The following is a 12,333-nucleotide window of genomic DNA, read 5'->3' on the forward strand; positions in this document are numbered from 1 at the left end:
AAAATAAATCAGTTTTAAGCCACCCAGTATATCAGGTTTTTTTTGGCATAACCCCGGAAGCCCCAGGGCCCACACTCAGCTCAAGAGTTTTAGCAGTCTGAAAAGCAGACACAAGATTATTTCTGTAAAGACACCAAAATGCCTTGTTTTCTAATGCAAGGTCTATGCTTCATGCTTAAAATTTTCTAGCATTCATTTTACTGGACAACAAATGAAAGTACAGACCCTAAAACCTCAAGAAAATAAAATTCGTTCTCCACAGAAAGTGGAGGGGAGGAGCTGGGATTTAAAATGTTGTGTCCAACACTAGGACAGTAGCAGTAGGAAAACTGCCTGCATTTAAGACACTGAAATTTTGCTTGGGTTTCAGCCAGACAATATTCCCTCCCAGTTCCCTGCCACGGTGGGGAATGCCGGTGAAAAGGTGATGCTGTGTGCAAAGCAGCGTGTCCCCACCAGGTGCCCCTTGTACTGTCACCCTGCCCAAGAGCAGTGACTTTGTGCTGTGCCTGAAGCATGTGCAGGCGGCAGGAGCTGAGCAGCACACAGGGTTAGAGTGCAGGAGTCATACCTGCCTTTAAAGCCTTCCCATGGCCCAGCACCTCATGCAGCTGCACATCAGTTACATCCTTTGGAGCTACCTGAAAAGGCCTTGGTGGAAATGTCCTTGCAATGAAAAAACATTTGAGTGTATGTTTTTAACAATTTCCTATAATAACCAAGCAACATTAAAACTAAACACGTCCTCTCCTTTTTCTCATTTTTTTAAACATGTTGATTCTGTTTTCTTCCTAAAGTATGTGGGAATGAATTGTTTTCTTCAAAGCCACTCCATTCTGAGGGCCTGCACACTCTGAGCATCAGGTACCATGGCTCAGTGGCTTTATGGAGCAGGGAAGAGCCAGGAGGTCTCCTTTTAATGAACAGGGAACTTGGTGTGAAACTCTCTGGAAAGGTTTGTTTCCAGCCCACAAAATTTGCTTGCAAGAGGAAAAGACTCTTCTCTGCCAGCAATAAATCACATTCTGAAGACTGGAACTCCAGGCAGGATTGGGATTCATGAGAAAAGTGGTGTTGGGCTATGTCATATCCTCACTTATTAGCATGTTTTATTAGGTTTAGTGCATCTGTAATCTTTTCCTTGATTTATAGCAGCTTCTCTTGCATACAGCTCTCTGGCTTGCAGTGACAAAACCATGGAATGAAAACAGTGCTAAGGCAACGTAAAATTTTGGAATTGTATTTTCTCCTCTGGTCAAAAACAGGCACAGTGTGGCCACATTTCTAGGATGCCCTCATTAACTTGACTGACAACATTTCACTACTGCAGGAAGCCTAGGATTCTACCCTTGGATTTATTAGAATCAACTGTCCCCTTGGAAAAAGCCAGAAATGGCATTCTGATCAATGTCCTAACAGTCTAAAATATTTCCATTCCAGATTTTTGGAGAGCAAAGGTACATGCTTCTGGAAACCCAGAGGAGGAAATAGGTGAGTTCATGGTGGGTTTTTCAATTCCAGACTGGAAGCCGGAGGCAAAATAACAAAACTGAATGCCATTAGAAGACTTCTTATACTTTTTAGGTGTAGAAGATAAACACTGTGAGTTTGGAGTTGCCTATGCTGCAGAGTCCTGTCACGTGACTGGCACTTTAAATGATGTGTATGAGGACAGAGCATGGGACTGAGATCCTGAACACAGGCACCCCCTGCCTGACACACAACCCTCATGTACACACAGTGATGCCAAGTCACAGCACATAGTTTACACTTTCAAATTCCCCTTCCTCCCAGCAAAGACTTACAGAGGCAGAACAGCTGGGCAAGGCAGGAGCCAAGGGCCTGGGAGGTGGATATGTGCATGTGCATATCTGGAAGTAGCAATAGCAGTTTGGAAGGATGCAGATTGGCAAAGAAGTGTGGATGGGGGACTTTATTTTTGGGTTAAAGTAAAGTCCTGGCTCTGAAACCCAGCTGAGATGTGCACACACCAAAAGCTGAAGCTGCTCATTATCATAAAACACCCTCAAGCCCCTTAGCCACAGGTTCACATGGCTCCATTGCACACAGGGATTTTAAAGAACAGACTCAGACTCTCATCAGCCACCTACTCTGGCTCAGCTTTTTTTTTTTTAAGGGATGTGTTACATCCGAAACTCAAAAAATGTATTTATTATTTAAAGGTGTATACTTACTGATTTGTTTTTACTATTTGCAGATTACACATATGTTATTATAGGAGTTACTCTGGGAGCAGTTCTAGCAATCGGTTTTATAGCAGTTATAATCTGCATGATCAAAGCCAAAATGAATGACAGTGACTTTGGAGGTAAGAAAAAAATACTCCTGATCCCTTTTTCCATAGATCTAGCTCTCTTCTGATACAGCACATCTGAGCTTCAGTGTTAGAATTGTGTACATGCAACAGCTCTGGTTTTCCTGTGAAGAACTATTTTAAAAGTGTCTGAATTGCTGGACTGCCTAGAACTGCAGACTTGCATTTCACTATAACCAAGTTCTTCAGCTTCAAAGTTGTTTCTCATTATACCTTGGGGATATGCTACAACCACACTCAAACCAGACAAAGTATTAGCTAAGACACAGCTCTGAGGAAATTGTCATGAGATATTCCAGCTGGAAGAATGAAGAAGGGCTTTAGGAAAGTTGCATGACACAACTAATATCAAAGAGTTTTGCCTCAGAAAGGATGGCTGGATCTTTACCAGCTGTAACTATGCACTCCTTGTAGCCTCCTCACAAATTCTGTGTAGGCTTATCACCACTCTGTTTCTTGCTTCTCAACTAACCACATTTTCCTCTTCTCACTTTAGAGTCAGATGGCAAAATGGATAGAAGGTAAGAGTCATTGTGTTTTCTGTTATGCACAACTTCTAATTTCTCTCTCTCGTTATGCATGATGCTTCCCCACGTTGGAATGGTTGCACATAACACACATGGTAAGCTCTAGAGGACTGGGATATCTAGTCAGTCTGCATGGAAAAAGGAATTTTCTTCAACATTTCAGAAATACACAAGAAAAACCAGCAGACTGAGATTTTTTAAAAATTAAAATCCTTCAAACACTTGCGATGAAGCTTATTTTTTGTTTGTTTGTACCATGCATAATAACAGCAAACTTGGTAAATGGCTTCATCTAAGGTTACTGTGTCTGCATCTCAGTTCTGAAAACTCCCTTCACTCTGGGCTCTCACAAGTCAGGGTCATGCAGCGATCATTCCTGCTGGGAGGGATGCCTTTTTGCCCCTCACCTTCCTCCCCCTTACCCAGAAACAGTAAGGCCATTTTAGGGTTTGAACACCTGACCAGTTCACCAGCAGGAGAGCAGTGCCAGCCTTCTCAGGCAATGGCCACTCTGCATCTTCCCCAGGGACAGGCAGTGGGGAAGGGATGTACAGGAGCACAGACTCTGGACTGCAAGCTCTGTTGGCTCACAGTAACATACAGGTGTGGACACTTTTTTGTGTCCCTTTGAGACATTTTATAAGTGACTAAAACCCCCCAAACACCAATTAAGGAGCATTCTCATCAAGGGAAGATAACAGCTGTACTCTACGATCTCAGAAATGCCTTTTGGCCTCTCTCAGAGAGCTGGATAGAAGAATGTCCACACCACAGCCATTCCTCATAAAGAGAGCACAGCATGTGTAAACTCTGAATTAAAGACCAAAGGAAGGACATCCTTTGCAGCAGCAGCTTCGATGTTTTTTGTGCCTGACAGAGAAAGCCCGCAGTCCTGCAGCACGTGTTCTTTTCCCAGGGACACTCCCTCAGTGGTAACTGGCACAAAATGTTTCCTTTTTTAGTAACATACCACTCTCTGACAAGACTCCAGCAATTCCTGTTCATTAACCTGAAATAGATTAGGACTATGATAAGGTCAGAAGAACAAAATGGAATACCTGGTAAACTTTATGATGCTTTTAGGTCAGTGTAGACAGAGCAATGAACAGGAAAGTCATGAGAAAGAGCTAAGCCAGAACCGAAAAGCCAGAGACCAGAGACAAGAGAAAAGAGAACAAAGGGATGAGAGGGACAAAGACAAGAAGAAACACAGAAGGCAGTGGTAGATTTACTGCCTGGGTGAAATGCAGACAGGATGATCTATGAACTGTTCCACACTGGACTTCTCTAGCTCTCTTTGCTGTTTATTATGCGTCGTATTTTCCTTCAGAGACACTCTGAACGTTTATTACATCATCCTCTGATCTTTCTAGGGGAAGTGGCTGACTTTGTGGTGGCTGCAAAATTTAACATCTTTAATGGTGACCTTAAACTGACCTCTTTGATGTTTCCTTATCCCAGTCTACAGGCATTTGCTAAAAGGTAGAGTGAAATTTCCAGTTTCATGACAAAAATCTTGTCTTAAGGCTGGAAGTGTGACACAATACAGAAACGTTTTGCCTTAGAGCCACTGACACTGACCAGTAAGAGAAACTTCAATTCCACAATATTTTGGGGCAAAACTATTTATGTTAAAGATGACGCTTTTATGGCTAATTAGAAAAAAACTTAGAAATCCACTGTCACTTCTTAATCAGTGTACTTTTCAATTCTGCTGCGGTAATCAGTAATTTACTAGCAAATCTTTGTTCTCATTTACTTCAGGGCATCTATGTATTACTCTCTGGTAGGTCACTAAGGGATTCTATAATGCTGGTAATAGTCTGTGGAAACAGAATAGCCTTCTACTGGTTTTGAGGAAACCTCTGGCAGTAAAAATACTACCAGAGCTATATAAACATTTAAAAATGCCCCTAATAAATTAATACTTAGTAGGATTCATTTAGGTCACCAGAGACACATATGATAATTAGTCTAAGTTAATTTTACATACTTGCTTGTGTTCCTTAGGGAATTCTAATTCATGGAATTTTTAGACCAGTGGCTAGTCCTAGAAAACACTCTGATAAAGTGAAGTCTATTATCTGAATTCACCTGATTTATTCCAACCAATCATATAGCCATCCTGAATCCCTCAGGGAAAGACAACCTGAAAACTTCAGTATTGAGAGACACCATCCCCTTTAGGACTGGAGAGGAGAACTGGCAAATCTTCTGCAAACAGCTTCATTTTCTGCTTGACCAGGGATGATTATTAATGCTTGTTCAGGAAAAAAATACTTAATGCAACTGATAGAACACTCCACCAAATTCACCTTCAGCAAAATTTTGTTTTAAATTTTACATCATTATTCCTACAAATGCCACCAGCCACTCAATATTTCCCTAGCTGGGAAACACTCCGAGTGGGCATCACCCAGCACTGCTCTTCCATAGCCAATGGAGCTGCTCAGCCTCATACCAGCTGAAGGTCTTGATGCAGATAATCATCCTCTGTGTCACAACCCCAACCAGCTGGTACTGAACCTAACTGACCCCTTCCAAGAACAGATTTTTCACTAAAATCAGGAAGTATTTGGATGTATCCCCCTTGATAATTTCCAAAATACTTCAAACACAAGTGTTTCAATACCCACATGACACTGACAGCTCATTGTGAAATAATTAACAGAATTTACCACTTTATTTAGTCAGGTACATAACATTAAGATTTAAACAATCAATTCACAATGGGTTGCCCTTACACTCAATGGGATATTTACTAACACTTGAGAAGAAAAAAGCTTGAGGCAAGATTCTGTCAGCCAACAAAACAGCAATTTATATGTCAACTGACAATTATTTAACGTCCTCTTTTTTAATTAATAGCTCATGTCAGTATCAAATGCCATCTTGGTGTAAGCTTGGTAAATTATAATGCCTAAAAATTTCATGCAAGTTTAATGTATTCATAAAAATGTCTGGGCACATTTAATGCTGGCAATATTTTGAGTTAACTACAGTGCATGTCAGCCAGATTTATTTTGACAGGAGACAAAGAGAGAGACATACAGAGACCAGGAGGAGGGTGGAGAGCCAGAGAATGTTTACTAAAAAGGAAAAGGTACATATTTTAAACCTGCTGCAAATGAATCTGTTGTCAACAGATCCTGGGCAACAGCACACACAAAATTCCCCAGGCCATTCACTGGGTTCTACAGGACTCCATGTAAATCATTCAGTAGAAAATCAGGTTCTACATGCAATACACAAGTTCTTCTGATGTTTTATGGAAGAGAGGAGGAGCGTGGGAGGTGCTTGCCAAGCGTATTGGTGATTTTCTTTTCCTATCCAAAGCCTCATCTAAATATTCTATTTTCCCTCCTGACTTCTAAGGGACAATTTCTCTCTCCTGTGCTAGACTGTGCTTGAGAAACACAGGATACTTTTGCGAATTGTAGTATTTAGGTCAATGGAGCAGGTCTTGGAATGTAACTGCAATTTGAAAGCCTCTAATACGTTCTAAAATTCACAAAAAACAGTGCCACGCATTGCACAGGAGGTGAAATTGTCACTTTGAAAATATAAACATCACAGATTGATGGCATGGAAAAGACTAGGTTTGGGCAATTGTATGCAGTTTCTTCCAACTACCAGAACTGTGGCAGCCTAAACATCTGAACCAGGAGTCTTTTTCCTGGCATTTTGTCATGTAGCCTGACAAGCAGGGACAGTAAATAAGATCTGATCTAAAAATATCATATCATTCAAACAAGTTTAAAGTCAGATAGAAAGACAAACATCTTGTTTTGGAGATCAGAAGAGTTTTTTTCTGATCCAAACTTGGTCTGTAACACTGTGAATTGCACAATGCATTGTTTAACAAACAGGAAGACAAAACCACATGAGTCCCATCACCTGCAAATGAGAGACACAGTCTGTCTAGTCACTGGAGTCTGAGCTCACAAATAAACTTACCTGGAGATCTAATTTTGATGCTAGAGTGGGTACATATGGGAGCCACATATGGGAGTCCTTTGGAAAATGGTCCCAAAATATACAAACAAAAATCCCTAAGTAAATACAAATTGAAAAACAAAAGAGATTTTGGCCATGTCTGAGAGTGTCACTGGAAGAGTGGTGCACAAGGGAAAAGGGTTAATATGGAGATTACAGGTTTCCCAGGATGCTGGGCACTGAAATGCATTGCAGCCCCTCAGATACCATGCCAGCTATTCACAGGTAAGTAACACTGTAAGTTCAGCCCACAGCCCAAGTTGCCTGCATTTATCCTTACTCTCCTAAAACAAGCCTACTTCTTCTTTTCCTCTCCCAGGAATATTTTAAACTATGCAGTCAGTTTGATCTTCTTGGATCTGCAGCAGACCAGTCATGTAGTTTCAGCAGAATCTGTGACACCTCTGTGTGAATGGATTCTCTTCATCCCTCAGTGATGCCCTAAGCTGCTCTTTCACCTGCCACTCTTGGTTTCCCAAGCAGACCTTCACAAGGTCTTTCATTCTGACAAGTAGAATATTCTACATACAATTCAACCATCACGTCAACAAAGTTTTCAGAAGATGTCACTGGTTTACATAGAAGGAAAAACAGAGGGAGCAATGATACTTCTTCAGTGATCCAAATAAGCCTCACAAAATCAGTCACAAATTATTCCTGTGAGGTCTGTTTGGACTACAGAGCCTCTCTTCACATTGCCACCAAGGGCTAAAACCAGTAGTGAAGGATGTCATGAGGATGGGAGTGGAAGGCAGCTTGGAGGGCTCCAGTCCTCTTAGGCAGGAGAACATTTGCACTTCACTGGGTAGATACCACCTGCACAAGATGAGTGTGGCTCTGTTGATACACCAGAACAGACCCAATTCCCTGCTCAACACTGAAAGCATTAGTGGGTGGTTGATAGGCTGAAGGCTCCAGTCACTGCTTTAGGTTTTCTCAGCATGCATTCAGGGAATTGAGTTTAATGGAAAATATTTAAAGCTTCACAAATGCCATAATAATGCATGCTATTGAAAATAAATTTAAGGATGAGTAGGGATGATCTAAACAACTCCAAGTGTGTGCAAATGTTAAAAAATGGGCAAATAATCTCAGTAGAAATGGCTGTCTCAACTCCTTGTACATATACATTAGCATAAACAAAATGTCAATGTCCATTCTGTGTTGAGGCAATAATCACCAGTGACTAGAGTAATAAACTGTTTTTTCTTCCTACTTCTGGCACTGCCCTGTCTAGCTGAACTTGTTCTTCTGAACAACCTTGGACAAGTCCCTGGCTCGGGTTACCCTTTCCATAAAATGAAATTAATCTTTTTATCACACACTTCAAAATCAAGGACATTAAGCTTTGCACTATGCTGGGGAGAGCAGGCTTTAAAAAGCAGCAGTAAGACATTCTGTAGGCTTTCAGCTCCCCTAGCACCATTCCTGGATTGAGGGCATACAGACACAAACAGCCCCTGAAAGACAGTTTACATATATATATATATATATATATATATATATATATATATATACAGAGAGATATGTATGGTACAAACTTCTAGGGTGAGATTAATTTATTAAACCCATTTCAATGATACAGCATACCTCACTGATGCCAGCTATGAGCCTGATGGGCAGAGCCACACTTCTGGCTATTTTTTGCTCCTCTGGCCACCCTCCACATTCCCTGGGAGGGCACCTGGCCCAGGGCGCCTGTTCTCCTCTTGGATCTAGGGACTGCCTTTGTGGTTGACCTTTTCACAGCTGCCAAACAGGGAAGAATCCTTACTCCTTCCTAGCCCTCTGCACAACTGTTTGAGGCTAGTCTTGAATAGCTCTAAATAATTTGATTGTAAGAGTTGGTGCCAAACCTGCTGAGTCAGGAGAATGCTTTCCTGGTAATATTCAGACACCTGTCAGAGGCAATTCCTTCCACAGCCATCGTGGTAGCTGCTGGCAAACTTGCTGGTGCAAGTGATTCCAGCACTGAACGAGTAATTCTACCCTTCCCTAGAGCTGCTGCAAGTCTGGATACAAAAAAAAAAAAAGGTGAAATGTTTCTGGAAGAGTACCCTCTTCACCCCTGTCAGCAGGCACCCAGGGTAACTCAAATATTAGATGCCACCGAGCAAAGAGCCTCCTGCTCCCTGGCAGCACCAGTCTGCCAAAGAAACTGAGTAGCTTTGTGTTGCCTAGGGCTTGTCAGAGAAGTGACAACATGGGATTAGCTAGGAATGAAAGCTGCTATGATAGCTAAAGGACAGCTTAAAACCAACACAAGCCAAGGCCTCTAGATGCAAGAGACTCAAGAGTGACACAGGTGTTAAGAACAGCATGGAATTAGAGCTCCTGCATATTCCAACTCACAGGATTTTGTGTATCACATTTATTTCTGCACACAAGTTCACATCAGACTTATGAAAAAAGAATCACTGATTTCAGATCCTAGGAACTTTTGTCAGTGCCATCTCAGAAAATAAGATTACTTACAGATCCTTTTTTAAGATCATCGGTACAGTCTATCACATAATTTTATTTCACTTTCCCGATCTCTTACTGTCCAAGAGTTCTACCTTGAACAACCTGTACTAAGTATTAGCACAGCTGTTTGTTTTTGTCCTGATTGTTGCTTATAATTATCCACTCTCCATATCCCATGTATACTTTACAGCCTGGTGTCAGAGAACAAATAGCAAGCTGAAGGAAATCAAAGAGTACCACAAAGTGATGCTGACTTCTACTGCAAATGCTTAGGGATGTGTGGTGTACTTCTCAGCAGTTCACAGAAGTTTATGGGCTTAAAGGCTTTCCATATGGATTTAAATGGGGTTTAAAGACACTTTGCAGAGGCTAACAGAGTCAATGGAAAATTTGCATGGTCTTCGAAAGGAAAAACACTGCCTGAAAAGAAATTAGATTTTTGTGTGTGTTTCTGTGTGTGCATTAAAACAGCACCTGGCCGACTTCCAAGTCTTATTTACTACACAGACATTGAAACGCTTCTGCTGGCACAGGAGAGGTGGAGGCTGAGGATAAGAAGAATAACTAACCCTGTAGGCAGAAATGAACATTTTAAAGAGTTTGTGAATGAGCTTCCATGACTCCCTGGAGGAGAGCAAAGGATGTTCCATGTCTAGAGAAAGGCCTGCTTCACCTCTCCCCTTCCCAGCACTGCCGTGTGTTCTGCTCAGGCAGTCACCCTTCTCTACTGTCTCAGAGACTTGGCCCTGCCAAAAATCAATGTGGTAGAACATAAAAATAGTATTCAGAGCTATCAGGCTATTCAAGGATGTTTGGCACAAGGGAAGTGGTAAAATATTACAACTGAGGTGCCAGGGAAGGCTGGATTGTCCTGGTTTGCAGGAACTGGCATTGTCAAAAATGGGAAGATTGCCTGAGAGCATCAGTGAGACAGCCACTGTCTTGGGGTAACTTACTGATTGTATTGGACTATATGGAGAAGAGCATTGGCATCCCAACCTATGTCTTTTTTTCTCTTTTTATATGCAGAGAATTGAGTTAGGATTAGACCACTTAGGCAATCACTTAGGAGCTGCCCTTCCTAGCAGCTCCCTGCCAGCTTCTTCTCCTGTGATACAGGCAGAGAACCTTATCCAATTGCTGATTCACCTCAGTTAGCTCATATCACTTTGCACTAGCCTGTTCTGCATTAATCTGTTGTTAGAAGTGGGAAAAATACTGTATTTTTAAAATTGGCTACAGATCCAGACAGAAATTTGTGTAGCACTTCACAGGCTAAAGTCTGTTATTTTTTGTGAAGAAATTTTTGATGAGTTCATAAGGACAGCCTATATCAGGTCCCTGGTTATGTTTTGAAATGCCTCTCCTTTCTGGGAAAGAGCTGCCACAAACTAACAAGCTGAAAAATATTATTGCATAACTGTAACCTCTTGGGTAATGTCAGAGCTGTGTCACTAAAAGAAATTCCTTGTGTCTGCAAAGTGCCAGACCAGCACAGGTAAAGGAGGGCTGAGACAAGCCCCAGGTACCTCCAGTGCGGTCACCAGGCAAGCAGGCAGGTACAGGTGAGCCTTTGTCCCTGCATTCCAGCAGACACCTCCCCTGGCTGCCCTGGAAGCTCCCAAAGGCTGGGGAAAGCAGGCAGATGGGAACTCAGCTGTGACTGTGCTGCAGGACAGTGCAGGCACTGCCCCCTTACAGAGCTGTGCTGACACCCCAGCCCCAAACCAGAGAAAGAAACAAGGGAGGAAAAGCAGCAGAACAGAAGAAATGCCTCTGATTCCAGCCTATCTACGTCTCACCATATGGTCTCCCATGGACTGTATGCCCAGGTCAGACTGGAAGGATGAGAATCAGAATTCTTACAGACACTAACAGGGCAGTGAATGTCAAGAAAATTTTGGCAGAGCATTCTTAAAGATACAAGTAACAAAATTTCTCTCAAAGAAGGAAAAAAAGCAGAGGAAAATTATGTGAAGCATTGTCCCTGGCCACCAAATATCCTGTGACATTTTTCTTTAGCAAAGACACCAGAAAATGCTGAAATAGTATTGTAGGAATGGGTCTGCCATAAAGTTCATTTCCCTGTGGAGTCGTGAGATTTAATAAAAACAAGTCGAGGGCTGCAAGACAAGATCGTGTTCCCAAGCACTGACACTAGATGGAGCAAAACTGAATAAAAGATTTAGAGCAGTGAAGAAAAGAGAAAAAAGTTCCCGCATTTCTGCAACCATAATGTGTTACTCATTTGAATTCTCACCTTTGATTATGGCTCTGAAAGTCACAATTAATAGCTCACTCTCTACACTTTGCAGGTCAAACACGGGATCAAGCCAAAACAGGTATGTTCTGGGGGAAGGGGGTGCTGGAGGCACAGGGAGGTGGAGTGGCAGTACTGGGCAGACCCAAAGTAGGAGAGGCACATCCACTTGGGGAGAGCTGACACAGCAACAAAGGCTTGGGTTACCCCGAGCTCCTCCTGACAGCCCGGATCTGCTGGGCACTGTGCATGGGCCAGGGCAGGGAATTTAACTGTGCTGTCCCACGGCTTCCCAGGGGTTTACCTGGAGTTCCCTGGCACAGGGCCCAGGCACATTGCAGGGCTGGCTGCCCTGTGCAGCTGCCCCACAGCAGCAGGCACTCCAGGTAAAAAACTCCTGGGAAGATGCAGCCACAAAAGGGATCCGGGAGCTGCTCCCCACTCTGTGAAAAGGCAATAGTGGGAAGCACCCCAAATGACAACAGTCCAGTGTCTGCAATGCAGGGAGCACTGGGATGCTACCCAAAAATACATGGCTTGCTGCTAGTGGATTCCTGCCTGGCAGTGACAAGGGCACCTGGAACTCACCACAACAGCCACAAGCATGCATTTGTTCTGTTAATTCGCTTAGGAAAAACAGATGCCTCCAAAGGTACAAAGAAACATCTAGTAAAAGAAAAGTTAAGTGAAAGGAATTTCATTAATATAACTCCAGCATCTCCATTAACAATTTTCTAGAATTTCTGTGA

General features: G+C 42.4%; 1 protein-coding gene across 2 annotated transcripts in view; it reads left to right on the forward strand.

Moving 5' to 3' along the window:
• The window catches only part of TMEM273 (transmembrane protein 273), a 30,323-nt gene that overhangs the window by 15,559 nt on the left and 2,431 nt on the right, over positions 1 to 12,333 (forward strand). The window contains exons 2-5 of one of the 2 annotated variants that reach the window (XM_041461641.1): positions 1,441 to 1,491; positions 2,219 to 2,329; positions 2,832 to 2,856; positions 11,640 to 11,666. In XM_041461641.1, coding sequence (XP_041317575.1) covers positions 1,441 to 1,491; positions 2,219 to 2,329; positions 2,832 to 2,856; positions 11,640 to 11,666 — 214 coding nt within the window. The remainder of the gene's footprint in view (positions 1 to 1,440; positions 1,492 to 2,218; positions 2,330 to 2,831; positions 2,857 to 11,639; positions 11,667 to 12,333) is intronic. The other variant, XM_041461640.1, reaches the window with a different exon arrangement.

The sequence above is a fragment of the Pyrgilauda ruficollis genome, unplaced genomic scaffold (genome assembly GCF_017590135.1).
Source record: "Pyrgilauda ruficollis isolate IOZ18807 unplaced genomic scaffold, ASM1759013v1 scaffold15, whole genome shotgun sequence".
Lineage (NCBI taxonomy): Eukaryota > Metazoa > Chordata > Aves > Passeriformes > Passeridae > Pyrgilauda > Pyrgilauda ruficollis.